The sequence below is a fragment of the Tursiops truncatus genome, chromosome 2 (assembly GCF_011762595.2).
Source record: "Tursiops truncatus isolate mTurTru1 chromosome 2, mTurTru1.mat.Y, whole genome shotgun sequence".
NCBI lineage: Eukaryota > Metazoa > Chordata > Mammalia > Artiodactyla > Delphinidae > Tursiops > Tursiops truncatus.
This window is the reverse complement of record NC_047035.1, coordinates 118,366,652-118,385,421: the sequence shown is the minus strand read 5'-3', so window position 1 is coordinate 118,385,421 and position 18,770 is coordinate 118,366,652. Positions and strand designations below refer to the sequence as shown.

Genomic DNA, 18,770 nt, shown 5'->3' with positions numbered 1-18,770 from the left:
CTGGAAGGACTTAGCATCTAGAATTTAGATTTTAAAATATAGGTGTATTATGACAATCTTTGTTTTTTACCTGGAATCTTTAGTACAATTATATTTAAAATAATTACTGATATATTTAGATTTAAATCTACCATGTTATATCATACTTTCTATTTATCCTTTTTTCTCTATTTTTCTTTATGTTTAATCAATTGATTATTTTTTATTCCTTTTTGTCCTTCCTCTAAGTTGTAAATTATGTGTTTTGATTTTTTTCTTCAATTGTCACCCTAGACATGTTCATTCCTAATATATCAAGGTCTCACATTAACCTATATATTATCCTCCTCCCATTTAAAAACCTTTAGTATATGTTAATTACAATCCTTTCAACTTACTTGCTATCGCCATCATGTGTTTCTTTTTTAAAATTTATTTATTTATTTAGTTTTGGCTGCATTGGGTCTTTGTTGCTGCATGTGGGCTTTCTCTACTTGCAGTGAGTGGGGGCTACTCTTTGTTGCAGTGCATGGGCTTCTTTCTCATTGTGGTGGCTTCTCTTGTTGCAGAGCATGGGCTCTACGGAGCACAGGCTTCAGTAGTTGTGGCACGTGAGCTCAGTAGTTGTGGCTAGTGGGCTATAGAGAGCGGGCTTAGTAGTTGTGGCGCACGGGCTTAGTTGCTCCATGGCACGTGAGATCTTCCCAGACCAGGGCTTGAACCAGTGTCCCCTGCATTGGCAGGTGGATTCTTAATCACTGCGCCACCAGAGAAGTCCTGCCATCATGTGTTTTAATTCCTCTTTTCAAAGACATAGTATAGTACTATTATTAAAATTTATACAATATTTGTTTTGATTCATTCACATAATGACTTTCTCTGATCTTTCTTCTTTCTTGCATCTCAATATATTTCCTTCTGCTTGAAAATATGAGAGGACAAACTCTTACAAGTTTTGCTTATCTAAAAGTATCTTTGAGACTTCCCTGGTGGTCCAATGGTTGAGAATATGCCTTCCAATGCAGGGGACACGGGTTCAATCCCTGGTCCAGGAAGACCCCACATGCCATGGAGCAACTAAGCCCATGCACCACAACTACTGAGCCTGCGCTCTAGAGCCCGCGAGCCACAACTACTGAGCCCGCGTGCCACAACTACTGAAGCCCATGTGCCCTAGAGCCTGTGTGCTGCAACTACTGAGCCCATGCACTGCAACTACTGAAGCCCACACGCTCTAGGGCCCCTGTGCCACAACTACTGAAGCCCGTGTGTCTAGAGCCCGTGCTTGGCAACAAGAGAAGCCATCTCAGTAAGAAACCCATGCACCACAACGAAGAGTAGCCCCCACTCACCACAACTAGAGAAAGCCCACGGGCAGCAACAAAGACCCAATGCGGCCAAAAATAAATAAAATTAAAATAAATAAATAAATAAAAGTATGTTCATTTTACCCTCATTCCTGAAAGATGTTTTCTGTGATATAGAAATTTGGGGTTGATGGTTATTTTCAGTGGATACTGAAAATATGATTGCTTGCTCTGTCTTCTGGTTTTGCTTCTTTCCTACTGAGCAGCCAGCTTTCAGTAAAACTGCTGCATTTTTAAAGATAATCTGTCATTCTTTTGTAACATTTTTGCAATCTTCTCTTTGAGCACCCTACAGTTTTACTGGTCTGTGCCCATAGGTAAACTTATTTTTATCCTGCTTGAAATTTGTTGGACTTCTAGAATCTGTGGTTGACTTTCATCAGTTCTGCAAAGGTCTCAGCCATCACCTTTTCAAATACTGCCTTTGCCCCCTTCTCTCTTCTATCATACATTTCTAGGTACTTTCTCTCCGGTCTCCCTTTTTCTTGACTTCTCTATAACATTTTCCATTTCCTTTCTTCTCTGAATTACCTTCTGGGTAATTTCTTATCTATATCTTTCACTTCATTAAATCTTTTATTGTGTCTAATTTGCTATTAAAAACATATTCTTGGTTAAAAAATTTTATTGAACTAAGACATGTATTGGCTTTTAAAAAATTACAATTATTATATTTTAGGCATTACAGTTCTGTTTTGGTCTTTGTCAAATTTGCTTATTTACAAGCCTCTCATTTATTTCTTGGTATATATTAAATATATGTATTTTATATTACGTATCTGAGTCTTCCAAAAAATAAACATTTTGAATATCTGATTTTACTATCAGTTGTTTCTGTGGGTTCTAACTCATGGTGCTTCTTTTCTTATATGTTTGGTAATCTTGTTATACTGTGAGATACTTTTTAAGGTAAAGGATGAAAGTGGGTTCTTCAAGAATTAATTTGCATTTGTTTCTGTCAACCACCTGGATTAATCCAGCCAGCCTGGATTATTCAACATTCCTAGCTTTTTTTCCCTAGACGTTCAGAATGCATCGGGATGCAAACCAGATAATATTTGTGATTGGAGGTTCCTTTTGTCCTTTCTTGTTCTTATATACAGTTGACCCTTGAACAATGCAGCAGTTAGGGGTGCTGACCACCACCACACAGTTGAAAATCCACATATACCTTTTACAGTTGGCCCTCCATATCCATGATTGCACATCCAGGGATTCAACCAACCATGGATTATGTAGTACTGTAGTAGTTATTGAAAAAAATTTGCATATATGTGAACCCATGCAGTTCAAACCTGTGTTGTTCAAGGGTCAACTGTACTTTCATTTTTCTTTTATCTATACTTTCTACCAAAAAGGTATTGTTTAGCCTGCTCATACTAGCAATATTGCTAAATTCTGGCTCAAGCTTGCAGAGTTACTGTGTTCTAGAAGGTCTCCTCTGAAACTCTGTGTCATTAAGCACCTGTGGGGTACAACATACCATGGCACAAACTCAATGGGTTTGCACAGGAGTTTCATTTTTAGACAATTACAGCAATGTTAAAGCTCTATGGAATAAAAAAAATGCCTCTTAACAATTCCCAGTGGAATGAATATTAGATTTCCTAATAAATCCTTTGGTCATTATGTAGGACATGTATTTCTAGCTCTCTACCTTATAGGCATATGGTAGAATTGCATTTCCTGGTACCCCTTGTAATTAAGTAGGACCATGCAGCTCATTCTGGCCAATGAATCATGGCCAGACAGATCATTTCAACTCAAATATGAAACCCTCTGGCAGAGCAACCCACAGCATTCAGGATGGTGGTTGCTCCATCAGTTTGAGATTTTAAGTGACTATGATTATAAAAGCCGGTCTGCCAAATGATAACAATTATACGCTATGAATGGGAAATAGTCTTATTTTTTAAGCCACTAAACTGTTAGGGTTGATAATTACCTAGCCTATCCTGATTGATATTACAAAAGTATTTATTATCCAATCAATAACACATGAAATGCTATATTTCCAACCTGGCACTAGAGTGATTAATGAGGGAATTAGTCAGTTGGTCTTCTCCTTAGCATATTAGACCAACAAAATATTTAGAGGGATAGAATAAAATAATAAATCATTATTCATTCTTTTTCCAAACATGATTTAAAGTCAAGAGTACACCTAATTCCAAACATGGGTGTTCTGGTTATCTATAACAGTATAACAAATCAACCTGAATTTAGTGGATTAAAACAATTTATCTCTCATGGGTTTCTGTGGGTTGACAGCTGGGCAGTTTTTGCTTGGGATCTCTGTGGTTGCAGTCAACTGGCAGCTAAATCTGGATCAACTAAAGGTTCAATTGAGCTGGATGTCTGAGGTGGCTTATTCAAATGGTGGTAGTTGACACTGGCTGTTGGCTGAGAGATCAGCTGAGGCTGGTTCTCTGTTCTCACAACATGGTAGCTGATTGTGTGAAAGAGCAGCGGAAGTATGAGTGACAGGAGATGGAAGCTGCCAGGCCATTTAAAGGCTATGTCCTTAACTAGAACAGCACCATTTCCACAATATTCTGTGGTCAAAGCAGACTGAATGCCTGCCCAGATTCAAAGATTTAGAGAAATAAACTCTTCCTCTTGTTGTAGGAGTGGCAAGGTCACACTGCAGAAGAGCATGTGGGAATGAGAGATATTGTTGTGACTATCTTTGGGAAATATAATCTGACACAATGAGCTTGTATTTAAATTTTTGTATCTGTAGTAAGATGCTAAAATTATGAGAGATAAAACATATTAGATTGCCTAAATAATATATTTTAGAATAAAATATGTAATACCAATACCACATATTTTAAAAGCACAATCTCCAATTTTTATTTACTCCATGGTGTGAAGTAATTCAGAATTGAGGATTTTATGAAATATAATTTTACATATGTTACTTTTCTTAGAATATAAATTTCTCAAGCCCACTGTATCTCTTTTATGACTACCCTCAGCTCCATTTTCCATTTGCACAAATATCTATGATAGCATACAGTGTGCATTTAATAAAAATTAATAATGAGAGTTATGATACCAGATAACTCCTACATTTAATAAATTCTATATTCACTTACTTTCACAAAACTTCAGAAAAAGCTGAAGACCAAAACTAATGAATGAAAGTAATCTTCAGTGCAAAGCGTTGTTTCATGTGAATAAATTTTCCTTTGGTCTTATGAGTTACTAGTCTTATCAAATTAATTGCCTGCCAATTCACCTGTCTCTCCAAATTGATTTAAATCTCTATGAAGTTAGGGAACATGTCTATTTTCTTCACTATTATATTCTTTATGCTTATCAGCATAAAGTGTCTAGCACATAGTAGGCACTAAATAAAGAGCTGATCCTAGATATTAACTATGTCTTAAATTTATATTTACAGCGTGTTGCATAAATTGTTTCTTTCCTTTCACAAAATCTATTTTAAATAGACCTAGTCCAAATATTTAGGTGTTTTTGGCAGGATGACTTTAGTGAATGTGGATCTACCTTACTAGTTTAGAAAAATCAAGGTAAATAATGATGATGACTGTAACAAAGAATAAATAGAGACTGCTTAAGATCCTTTCAAAAATGACTTATTAATTTAATAACAAAAATAAATAAATAATAAAATTTAATAACAGTAACTCTATTAGAGAAATAACTCTAAACAGAAAAACAATCTGGAAAAATAATCTAGAGCTAAAGGGCATATTGATTATTTAGTAGGATAACTACTTTTTGCATTACTTTTTCTTTCCAAAAGCATGTTTTTATTTTGGTTACCTGCAAAGGAAGTAGAGGGCTCCAATGATAAGAGTTCCTAGAAGAACAGCCAATGCCACGAAAGCTGCAAACAGGTCACTTTTAGTTTGGATGCTGGAGCTTGGGAGAAAAACCTCTTCACAACGAGCTCCTGTATAATTTTCAATGCATCTACAGAATAAAATTTTAGATAAAGAACTGCATTCTCTGTTCCATTAACTAGTATAGAAAGCATAAGGTTTCCAGCTGGTATGAAAAAAAAATAAGACTAATTTTCAGATTGTGAACATAGAATAGGCATGCTTTCCTATAATGCTCACAGAGCTACAGTTATAATAAAACAAATTAGCATGTGCAGTCTAATCTTTGCTATCTTCCTTTTCCAGTTTTCAAATTGTTTAGAAAGTCCAGAGAAATTATAGAATATTCAGTCCTTTTATCTTTTAGATTTTCAATATGTAATTATCTACACTTAAGTTTATCTGAAATTTATTTTGTTATTTCTGGTATAGATGTGGTTCTAAGTATATTTTTCCTTGACATTGCTAACTAGTTATTCCAACCCCATTTATTAAATAATCATTCCCTTTCCTACTGTTTAACAGTGCCTCCGTTAATGTATGTCAAACTTGTATAAGTAACAGCATTTCTTTATTCTTCAATGATCTATACAACTAATCTTGGGCTTCTACCATATTGCTTCAATACTGTTGCTTTATAATATGCTTTAGTATCCGGTAGTTCTACTCCTTACCTTATTACTTTCCTTTTCTAGAGATTTTGTGATATTTTCATTTGCCAGCCAAATATTTTAAAGCCAATTACTTTCAGCTCTTTAAAACTATGTGACCATAGAGAGAACCATAATCTTTGGTAATATCAGTCAGTTCCTTTTTCCCTGTTAATATGTTCAGAGATTATAAAACTAGAGATTGATATGAACTAATGAGTTTGGCACCAGATCAATTTCATTATTTCATAGTTGCAGTTAAAATAAAGAATAGTATTTTAATATATACTTATGTTTGTTTATAAAGCAACCCATGAAGTTACAGAGTAAACCAGGGGTCCCCAACCTCCGGGCCACGGACCAGTACTGGTCTGCAGCGGGCCAGCAAGCGAAGCTTCATTTGCTGCTCCCCATCGCTCACATTACCGCCTGAACCATCCCCCTTCCCCACCGGCTCCGTGGTAAAACTGTCTTCCACGAAACTGGTCCCTGGTGCCAAAAAGGTTGGGGACCGCTGGAGTAAACTACACTTTTTACTCCAATTTACGCAATAATTTTGCGTAAAAAAAAATGTGTGTGTATATATATGTGTGTATATATATTCTTTAAGCTAGTATTACCCAAAATAGAAATATCTGTTCTACTAAATTAATTCTCCTCCTCACCTCTTTCCAGTTTAGGGAGTATTTACAAATGTTATCTTCTTTTCTCCCACCCTAGTCTAACAAGGATGCAGTCCTAGAAAGTTACATGCTGAACTGATTACTAACAAAGCTTGGCAACTAACGCAATAGGCTAATAAAGCAGTATACAAATAAATAAGAGAAAAGAATATCAAGTTATAGCACAAGGGATCAATTTTACTTAAATGAGCATATGCAAGATGTTTTATGAACCTCAAGCCCTACCCATGGTGAGGCAGTGGTGTTATTGGTTACAGCCTCCACTGAGGGGGGAGGGGTGTCAGTTTGAGCAAAGAAGCAGTTTTGATTCTCTCAAACTACTGTAAAGATGGAGTTGAGGAAACATAGAAAGGAAAAGAAAGGACAGAATATGAGTGGCAAACTGAAATGCAAGTAAAATACTTTACAAAACACAATTACCTAACGTCTAAATAAAAAATACTTATTTTTTCCAAAGATCAAGTCAGTTAAATAAGTATGAGGAGAAAAAAGATTAAATGAAAATAATTTGTTTCTTTCTCCTCTAGCCCCACATCCCACTTCCAAAAAAGGGAATAAATAACGCACAGAGACACACACACACAGACACACACAGGCCTAGAAAGTTAATATAGAGACTACCAAAAAAATCAATACACATGTCATCACAAAATAACCAAAGAAGGAAAGGGGCATTCCACACAGTAAAAAAAAAAAAAAAGTTCTAAATTTTTCAAAACCAGAATTCAGTAAGTAGTAATTATTTATGACTTCCGAAGGTTTTTAAAGAAAAGATTTAGCCACTGGAAAAGTTACTGTCATCGTTTTAAAATAACTCTCAGGTTTTGAAATGATATTAAAATGGGGTTCAGTTTCCATTTGAATATAGCTAGAACTCTAAAGAAATAAATTCTGAATTGAAACAGTATAATTCTTCTTTATAAAGAAGATTTCTTTTTTAAAATGCTATAAACTCATTACTCAAGGCTGTTCAAGTTTAGGTAAGATTGAACTTCAAGGAAAAAGATGACAAACTAGCTGATGTAACTAACCCTATGTGTTTACTTTGAGCTGGAAGGAGTCAAGAGAATGGTATAAATATAAGCTGAGTGGTCAGATCAGGCTATAAGCAAACAAACAAAAAAGGCATATAAAGGAAAACAATCAACACTACAGTGTTGTTCTATTGTCTTACAGCAGGGCCAAGCAAACACATGCTCTTGTGGGAAAGTCAAGAGCTGATGGTATCTTTAAATAAAGCAAAGTGAAGAATAAACACATCTTGTTATTATTTAACTAGTCAAATCAGAATTTAGAGAAAAGCAAAGAAATTTAAATATTATGCTGTTATCTAAGAAGTAGAAATAGCTAACCTAAAAATTAATTTAAAAATTTCAGATATTTATCATACAAAAAAGTAAACACAGCCTACCAATGAGTATGTACAAGGATTCCACTTTTTTTTTTTTTTTTTTTGCGGTACGCGGGCCTGTCACTGCTGTGGCCTCTCCCATTGTGGAGCACAGGCTCCGGACGCACAGGCTCAGCGGCCATGGCTCATGGGCCCAGCTGCTCCGCGGCATGTGGGATCTTCCCGGACCGGGGCACGAACCCATGTCCCCTGCGTGGGCAGGCGGACTCTCAACCACTGCGCCACCAGGGAAGCCCAAGGATTCCACTTTTAAAGCTCAAGCTCATTTACGAAAATGTTATGACCCAGTTATGACACAAATATCAAACTTTAGGCAAAGTCAGCTCCTTTAAGGATAAATAAGGGTGAATTAAGAAGATTTAGACAGATAACTAAATGGTAGTACTAGATGAAGCAAAACAGGAAGGTGAGGCATTTGTACCACCATTTCATGCAGAACTAAGTAGCCTTCAGTCTTTATGTAACTTTCTTGCTAAATTATTTCCGGACATCACTTCTGCACAGACTGCCAAGTAGCAAACAGTTGTTCCACCTAATGAGGTGAATACCAAGCACTAGGGTCACACACATTCTCCTGGAACTGAAAGATGAATGCTGGAACAGGTACAAATGCTCAACTAGGTGAGAAATTCCAAAACTCAGAATCCAAGTCATAAGGTGCTGGTTTTCTGGCTGAATACCACCAACAATCTTGTCCTTAAACCCAGAAGCTATGTTTAGTACACTGGACATGAAATAAACTCATTAGATTCTACAGCCTTCCAGGTAAGTTGTAAGAACCAAGTTTTTAATCATGTAAACAAACAGTGCCATTTAGCTTCAAGAAAGAGTATTGGACTATGAGCTAGAAAAAACTGATTTCTTGATCCCACTCTTATGATTGTTGGCTGTGTGACCTTGGGCAAGCCACTCAAACTCTCTAAGACACTGTAAAAATCAAAATAACACCTGCTTTTGCTATTTCATAGGGCTATTGTCAGAATCAAATAATGTCTAAAAGTGACTTGAACATTGAAACACACTATGCAAGTGAAACCGAAATTAAAGTAGCTAATAAAATGCTCAAGAAAAATTACAGCCAGAAAAAGTTAAGAGCATGGAGATCAATAAATGTGTTATTATTATTAAATATTTTTCAGAAACAATAAACAACTTTATAAGAGTCCACTAACCAAATAGTGATTCAACGTCAATGCCACTTCACTTGGGCTAACCTATCCTGGAAAGAAAAAGTATAATATTGGCATATGCCAAAATTGACTTCCAAGTTTGATTCCTACTCTGTAGTAATCAAAGTTCAATCTGAAACCCATGAAAAATGGTAACAAAACCAAAATAAAATAAAACTATTAGATTGTTCAAGAAACACAAATTAACCACATGGGCTTAAATCCCTTTCGCATTCCAGGGCTAGATAACAATACACAAACATGCCAACATCCTATGAAACTCCTACTAGATTTTTAGAAGCCAAGAATTCAGGGAAGACTGACTCTTTTATTAGCTAGTGCCATAAATGTAACTTCACTAAGCATTTATTAGATTCTTAATAGTACCTAGAGATACTTAGCTAATATTCGATCTTGCAAAAGTTTTAATATTTATATGATATTAGCACCAATTAAAACCAATAACTAGTATGCTTCAAGTGTGTAAGTATAATCTAAGTCTAGTAAAAAAGCAAAATCTATTAGGTTCTTCCAAGATTGACTATGAACAAGATAATTCATGTGCTGAAATGGACTACAGACTATATCTGTATATAAATGAATAAAACATCCTGCATAGAGAATAATTCGTATTTGTCATTATGTACGGTATTGTTATAATTTTATTGTGAAGGGTTATAATTTTTTTGCTTAAGTAAATCACTGTGAAAATGTGAAATATTTTACTTACTGAAACTAGCTAAAGCACAGTGAATGAAGGAAGCATGTACACAAATGATGAGCAGCAGTAGTTTAAAACACAACCTTCATTACTGAATCCATGCATTGGCTATTCTTTTCCGATTAAGACTTTTTGGGAGAGACACCCATAGAATGCTGCCGGGTTCACCAGAGTACTTGGGGAAAATTTTGTGATTAAAAAATGTTTCTTAAATGTTGTCTTCCTCCATGTTAGAAAAATAATGATCTCAATTCTCACCCTATTTTGCTTTCCTCAAGGGAAAAAAAAAAAAAAAATCAGGGAGGAAATCCAAAACTGCTCTTGACAGATAAGGTATATATATGTTTTAAAAAAATGATCAGGGAGGAAAAGTAAAACTACAAGCAGAAAATATATATATATTTTTTGTATTCTATTTTGTTATGATCCTTGGTGTAAAAAATACACATATATTTGTATATACAAAGATTTATTTATACATAAAAACTGGTATAGGTCAGTTCTTCCTTTCTTTTAAGTAATAATTTCAGTAAATATAAAGCTATATTTAGAATTTATAAATGATAAATTATAAATGGGCCTTCCAATTGTAGACATTTTTCACATGTTTTGGTAAAACTTAAAGGACATCAAGACCATAAATCCAGGAACAAATGGAAAGACTTACGCTCTTAAATCACCAGACACTCAATTAAACCACAGTTCTAAACGGACAATATTCATGCTGGCATCTTACCTTCCCAGGCTTCAGGTCTCAACAACCTTCTAATGCAGGGAAAATCTCATGCCCCAACTTGGAATAAGACAAAGAGAAGCCAGCATCAGTTCACTTCCTGACAAAAGAAGTTAAGTATTAGAGCTGAACAAAAGTCACAGTTGTCACTTTGCATGGTATTCCTATGTTGAAAATGAAATCTTACTGGTGAGAAATTGGGATATTTTTCAGGGGCCTTTCAAAGGAAATAGTGGATGAAAAGACACTATCTAAAAGGATAACCAAAATTCAGAAGCAAATGCGTAATCTGATATAACTTATTATGCAACAAATAAGAAGAAAATGAAGGAGCTTTAAAGGACGACATTCATTATCTTTCACTGGCATTCTGCTTCCTAGAACAGCAATGAGCTAACCTGAGTTAGTTCTGAAGAGTAGCTTCTACTCTTGAACAAGTGACACAACTGAGTAAGACAAATGCTGGTGGAAGACAAGCAGACCTAAGAGAGCAGTTATGTTTCCACTGTTTCAAAACCATATTCTGCTATGTTTGACAAGCAGATGATCTGGAAAAACATGGTTTCAAGAAGATTGGTCCTCTTTTAAGTTTTTGTTCTAAGCATGGTGAGGTCAAGAAAGATATGTCAGTTGTTTCTGCTGAGAATACTAATGAAAAGGCTTTATCAGAAGTAAGGTTACTAATATGAAAAGTGTTAACAAAATGCATAGCTAAATAGAGCAGCTGTTTCGTGCTTTTTGCAACTGTTCTATTATCAGCTTCAAGGCTGTGATTTCCTTTCTGTAAAGGTGTTCTGAAGATCAATCTAAATCCTGATGTTTAATAAAGCATATTGTACAGTGCCCAAAGTCAAAGTAAAAAGGACTTTGTTCTGATTAATATCACAGTAGCATTTTGGATTTTTTTTCTTTGAACCATAACCTTCTACTAAATTTACAGATGAAAAAACAGAAGTCTTACCTAAAAAGAGTGCCAAGAACTAGCCTATGGTAACCAACTGACCTTAAGAAAACTTTAAAATTTTATGTGGTTAATAAAACAACTCATAAAACCCAGATGATTCCTTTTGGAAACTGAGTTTAGTAAAAAGCACACTGAGGTCCAGCAAAACTGTGGACAGACACACACGCAATATACAATTAAAAGAGGCAACGTATCAAATGCAGAAGCACAATAAATGTTGATTTTCTTACATTTTTCCAATTGTGATTCTCAACCTCAATTATTTTACTTTCATAAAACAAGCCTTTCATATATTATAAGTTGGTACTCCTAAATTGCCTCTCTTAAATAGAATTCAGTCTTTATTTTATCACCTGACAAATGATGATTTCTACCTAGCCAACACTGACTGTTGTGGATAGGGGACAAAGCTTGGCTTCTGTCAAGGCAGCAGGGGCCTGCTTTGGTCTGAGCTTGTGGCCCTCTGGGAGAATTCTGGTGATCAGGCTCAGGGAGCTGGAGCTTACTAAGTCACTCTGGGTAGCTATACCAACAGATACCCCTTTGCCTGATGTCTTAAGACTCCACCTCCACTGTGCAATGATTGGCTTCACGGTGATCACAAGAAGCCTGGAGGAAAGTGAGGCAGCAAGGAAAGGCCTCATCCAGCTAGTGATGCAAACATAGGTGAAGACAAATTCTTTCCCCCATCCTTGCTCCACGAACCTATAAAGTTCTAGTTGGAAGGTTGAAAGATTAGGGGCTTTCTGACGTTGTGCCCAAGTTGGCAAAGAGGACAAGGGCTGGAAAGGGCTTCTGCCTGGATTGTTCTCAGTGAAAGACTTTGAAATAGACAAGAAAGATTGTTAGGTGCCCTGTCTAACGACCTTCTGAGTTATCTGATTCTATGGGGGCCTGTGCTTTCCATTGTCTTTGAGCTATTTTACAAACTCTGTAAATTGTAGAAAACCTACAATAAATAAATTTTGTCCAGTGTAATACAAGAGATTTCCCTGTGGATACTGATAAGTATTTAGTATTTCATTTCAACATGGCTGATCACCTATACTTACATGTGTGTGTTGTTTTTGTTTTTGTTTATGGCTATGCCATGCGGGCCCTCGGCAGTTAAAGCCCAGAGTCCTAACCACTGGACAGCCAGGGAACACCCAAGTATGTGTTGTTTGAATTCATCTTTGAGTCAGTTGTAATGTCTTATTGGTTCCCTTGTTAATGAATGAGTTAAATATGTCTTTGACACATGTTCATTTTATATTTGTATGAAAATCATGATTTTCCCTTATATAAAAATTTATTTTTTTTCCAGTTTGAAGGTTGCCCACTGAGATCGATTCATCTGACAGAGCTAGTTAAATGGAGTTGCCAGTGAAGTGCACCTCCTTAATAGCTTAAGCCCAGGTATGTCTTTTCCTGGCTCCCAGAGGTGAATCCCACTCACCAATAGAACTTAAAATTTGCTGGTTCTCTGTTTCTCTAGCTTTTTTTCCCCTCTCCACTAACTTTATGTTTTATTTTTTTGTCGTTGGTTTAGTTACTACTGATAAGTTATTTTCCCATTAGTAAGAGCAATGGTAAGAAGTTTGGTTTTATAGTTTGACAATCTGATGATCTCTGTAAATGGATGATAGAGATCTACTCAACCAGGTGAAAGGATAGAGAAACTGGTTTGTCAGACTCTTATTAAAAATTTATTTCTCCATTTTTTTAGCTTAAATCAATTAAAAATTACATACCCACTGGGAAGGAGAGTACCTCTTGGACATTTGGACCAGTGAGATTTTATGTTTCTGTGTTTACTTGATCTGTGCCAAAGTTATAGATCTGAAGCTATAAGCTCTCTCTGTCCCTATGTGTCAAACTCAGAAAGGCCTTTACCTCTTACTCTGTGTGAAATTTCTTTCTTTCTCCAGAGGATACTAAAAAATGATAGTATAAAGACTCTTAAATTAAAGAAGCTCTGTTCTGATTGACTTACAGAGATAAACAAGCTCTTACATAAATTCAGTACTGCTAAAATTACCAGAATAGGAAATCGAACTTCTAATACTTTATTTTTAAAAATTTTATTGAAGTATAGTTGATTTACAGTGTTGTGTTAATTTCTGCTGTACAGCAAAGTGACTCAGTTATACATACATATTCTTTTTCATATTCTTTTCCATTATGGTTTAATCACAGTTTATTGACTATATTAATAATTCCCTGTGCGAAACAGTAGGACCTTGTTGTTTGAACTTCTAATGCTTTAAACGTACTAAACTTAAATAAAATTCTTCTTGCTAAAACTAAGAAACATTTTAAGAATCCAAGTTCACATTAATAAGAGTAAATCTTTGCTAAACAATACTAGCTTAATAATTTTGGCTTAATAAAACAGCTATATCTTTATCAGTATTAGGTATAACAGAAGCATATATTTTATTCCACTTGGGTTTGCTTTTCCTAAAATTATACAGGTTTACTGACCAAATAAGCTAATATTACTCCTACATATTATTAAAAACTATGAAAAATGAAAACTGTATTCAATTAAATTCTATCATTATTCTGACAAACATTTATTTCAACCATAATTATGTTCTGTAGTATTTATGTTTTGTAGTAGATAATTTCTAAGGTAAAAGCTTGAATTTATATATATATTTTTTTAAACATCTTTAGTGGAGTATAATTGCTTTACAATGGTGTGTTAGTTTCTACCTTATGCGGCTGCTTCCCACTAGCTAGCTATTTTACATTTGGTAAGGTATGTATGTCCCTGCCACTCTGAATTTATATTAAATTGAATTAATGGATATTATTAGACACAGATAATTTTTAAGTAAAATAGAATACTGAAACATTAATCATTAAGTATAATTTCAAGTTTATATAATTTTGCTTCTGAAGGTTACAGCTTTGGTCATGTTAATGAACATGTTCATTTTTGCCACGTTAAGGAGTCATAGAAGAGATGTGTGTGGCAGTAGAAAGTTGTAATATGTGAGTTCATGACTTTGCAAGTCTACTAAATTGCTTGTGTATGCCATACAGTTCTAAATTATCCACTACCCCAGTGTTCTCTGTGAAACAGAAGTTAGTTATAGTTACTTGGCTGAAAGATATGAGTAATGAGACTATATTTGGAACAACTGTGACAGAGAAACACAACTCTGTGGTACTTTTGTTTTCCAAGGGTAGATGTGTCTGAAAGCAGCAGTTTGCAGTAGTTCTCAGGCTTTTTAGTCTCTAGTCCAAAGGACTCTAGGACTTACTGAGGACTCCAGAGAGCTTTTGTTTACATGGGTTAAGAAACTATTGGTATTTATTATATTGGAAAGTGAAATATAAATTTACAAAAATACTTTCATTATTTTATTTAATTTACAAATACTTTATTGATTCACTTGAAGATAATAATATGAACACACAGTGTGTTATAAATAACACTCAGTATTATAAAAATGGCTTCAACGGGTAAAACCCCTGAAAGAGAACCAGGTCAGTTTGTTCTAATTAGAATATGGGAAAGTGTAGTGAACAGAATTTAGAAAATAAACTTTATTTTGTCCCATTGATGAAAGAGTTTATTAAATATTAGTTCTCAGGCACCTATCTTAACCAAGTGCCAAAATCTCCTCTGACAAGTTTTTTGATTTTGTCTTCTCAAAATTGGATCCTAAATATAGAAGAAATAAAAAAAAAAGTCACCCAAAACTGTATTTGAGATTTCTCGAGAAAACCCAGAAAATCACAAATTTTCTTTGTCTTTTATCTTTTAAAAACAGAGATGATAGAAATAATTATAACAGTAAAATAATGAACAAAAATCTATGAAATTTCCTGGAGATCTGTCAATGCCTTTGCTGCACATAATTTTTTCTTTCTTTTTTTTTTGGCCACGCTGTGCAGCGTACAGGATCTTAGTTTCCCAGGGATCAAACCCGTGCCCCCTTCAGTGGAAGCACAGAGTCCTAACCACTGGACCATGAGGGAATTCCCGGTCCATAGTGTTTTTAATCTCAGGGCAAATGCCAATCAAAACTCTTATTAAATAGTTGTACACTATACTTCCAACAGAGAATTTTACCCTTATTCACCCTGATATTATTAACTGGCTCACAGCCATTACATATCTGTCATCTATGTAGTTTTGTTTTAATGTGATGCATGTCAGAAGGCACTGCTACAGGCTATAAGGCAGGGTTTGTATTCTGAACTAAAAAGGACAGTCCCAGAGCCTCATGGACAAAGAATGTACCAGGATTGCAAATTTCTGACACTTAAAAAAAAAGATTCTTGGGTACAAGCTTCTGAGGTGACTGGACTGAATCAGGATTCTTTATAGTTCAAAATCAGACAGCCTCATGAAAGCAGGTTGTTAACCCAAGATCTCAAGGAGCACAGGACTGAATGAATTGATGAGAATTTATTGTGGTTATTTGTTTAGGACAGTGTTAATACTGTAATGATCTATTTTTCTTATATTAAAAAAAAAAACCTTCTCTTTTTTCTTAAGCTATCCATAACCCACAACAATTTAGTAAATAGTACTTCTGTAAAATGCAACAAAATACTTTGAAATGTTATCTGATTCTCATTAAGCATCCCCTGACTCGCAAATTCAGAAACTATTACTGAGTCTCCTTAATCTTCATGGCAATATAGTTATTTGCATATGTCCAACAAGAACCCGTTCTTCTTTTCATTAGGACAAAACTGGACAAATCATTTGATCAACCAAGGCCTCCCATGGACTATCGTTTCTGAGAATGACTCTCTTTGAATTAGGTGAGTCAAGCCACTTTTACAAAACAAAAGCTGACTTTACATATGGATCCAAAATCTACAAAGCAGTAAAAATGGCCTGGTACCTGGCTTATAGGTTCAAGCCCTCAGGAGGTAAGGAAGTCACTTATTGGCAGGCCAAGAACCTTAGCAAATTTGGGGGACTCTGAGAAAAGAGAAACTCACCAAATTTACAGGTACTCTACAAGTGAAATCTGGTATAGTTAGTTTCTTAGGCTTGGTTTTCTAGCCCCACAACAACAAATAATAGAGGCTTATAAAGTCAATTCCAAGATTCTTTATGAAAACTTTCAAACAGAAGTTAATTTTGTAACTGTCATGGATGTTCAGCACTGAATTGCAAAATTCAGTAATTCTATATATTTAACTAATGCTCTTATTGCACTAGCATTTTTTACACCAAGAATAATTTTTTGGGATTATATAACTACAAGGGATTTTCACTTTCCAATATAGAATAATTTTTTGGGATTATATAACTACAAGGGGGAAGACCGTTATGAAAAATTATGAAAGACTTTGAAACAGACCAAAAAAAAAAAAAAAGACTACTGGGTGTTCTGTCCAATCCATCCTTCTGGATGATCTGATTCTTTAGGGGCCTGCATCTTTCATTGTCTTCCAGCTGTTTTACAACTCTGTAAATTATAGAAAACTTAGAGTAATACAAATGATTCTTTTCCATAGAAATTCAAATGAATTTTGTCTGGTGGAATACAATTGATTATTGCCCTGTAGATATTGAATAGTTTTGCATGTATTTGTAAACTTCTTTCAGCATTCCTGATTATATATGCATCTGTTGCTTTGAACTGGTTTTAACATCTTACTGGTCCCCTCATTAATTAATGAACTAAACAATGTCTTTCATGTGTTCATTTACATTTGCATGAGGTCAGGCCTTCACCGTTTTTTAAAAAAAATTATAACATCAGGAAGGCTGACCCAAGGCTACAGAGCCTGGGAAGGTTCTTATCCCTCCAATTAGGTTGCAAAGATAGAGGGGAGCAGAAACTACATGATCATATCTGGGAATTTTATGACACATTAGGCCTTGAGGGTACCTTACACCACACTATCATTCAACTTTCAGACAATGACCTTCAAACATGTTTTCAGGAACATGTTATATGTGAAAATTAAAGGTAAGATAAAAGTCATGATAAAACAAACTACCCTGGATCAAACTCTTTTACTAGAAAAGAACCATACTTTTGCAATTTTTTCTACTACCCTATTTTTAACAACTAGGTATGTAAAAGTAAAGAAAAATGTAATTTCTTTCAGAATCAAAACATGCCATGGCATACGACCCAGCAGTCCTGCTACTGGGCATATACCCCGAGAAAACCATAATTCTAAAAGAGTCCTGTACCACAATGTTTACTGCAGCTCTATTTACAATAGCCAAGACATGGAAGCAACCTAAGCATCCGTCAACAGATGAGTGGATCAAGAAGATGTGGCACATATATACAATGGAATATTAGTCATAAAACGAAACGAAATTGAGTTATTTGTAATGAGGTGGATGGACCTAGAGTCTGTCATACAGAATGAAGTAAGTCAGAAAGAGAAAAACAAATACCATATGCTAACACATATATATGGAATTTAAAAAATAAATAAATAAAAAATAAAGACGCAGATGTAGAGAATGGACTTGAGGACACAGGGAGGGGGAAGGGTAAGCTGGGATGAAGCGAGAGAGAGGCATGGACTTATTTATACTACCAAATGTAAAATAGATAGCTAGCAGGAAGCAGCCACATAGCACAGGGAGATCAGCTGGTGCTTTGTGACCACCTAGAGGGGTGGGAGGGAGACGCAAGAGGGGGGAGATATGGGGATATATGTATATGTATAGCTGATTCACTTTGTTATAAAGCAGAAACTAACACACCATTGTAAAGCAATTATACTCCAATAAAGATGTTAAGAAAAAATGCCATGGGTTAATTTCTGCCACATGTACACTGTAATATAACAGGAAAATAATCTCAAAAATAATATAAAAAGGAATGTCAAGCAATAAATCAACTGTAATTTCTTTTATCTTACCAACAAGTAAATGATAAATTAGTAAAATCCATCTAGATTGGGCCTAACAAATTTAGTGGCAGCTTTGATGAGATATGGGTAAAGGACTTCCTAATAGCTAGGCAATTGGTGCCATGAGATTCAGCTGCTCTCAATTCTCTTTCTGCAGATAAAGTTAAAACGCCAATATCTTTGGGAAAACTAATACATTAAGCTACACTGTCATTTAAATCTCCATGTGTACGGAAATTTTCAGAAAGAATTTTTAAAACAGAAAGAACATGAAAAGAATGTATAATAGAAGGAAAAGAATCATGACACAAAAAGAGGTAAAAAGATAAAATTTTGCTACTTCACCCTTGGCCCCTGATTAACAACCACCTTTTTCTTGGACAGAAATTAGAATACGTG

General features: G+C 35.0%; 1 protein-coding gene and 1 long non-coding RNA gene across 10 annotated transcripts in view; one reads left to right on the top strand and one right to left on the bottom strand.

Annotated features, from left to right (window-relative positions):
- The window catches only part of NRG4 (neuregulin 4), a 127,277-nt gene that overhangs the window by 23,204 nt on the left and 85,303 nt on the right, over positions 1 to 18,770 (bottom strand). For all 9 annotated transcript variants that reach the window (XM_073801296.1, XM_073801300.1, XM_073801295.1 and 6 more), the window contains one exon: positions 5,142 to 5,291. In XM_073801296.1, coding sequence (XP_073657397.1) covers positions 5,142 to 5,291 — 150 coding nt within the window. The remainder of the gene's footprint in view (positions 1 to 5,141; positions 5,292 to 18,770) is intronic.
- On the top strand, positions 12,112 to 18,162 carry LOC141277861 (uncharacterized). The gene is made up of 3 exons (XR_012329727.1): positions 12,112 to 12,929; positions 16,223 to 16,301; positions 17,607 to 18,162. It is a non-coding gene; the product is annotated as an uncharacterized lncRNA (long non-coding RNA).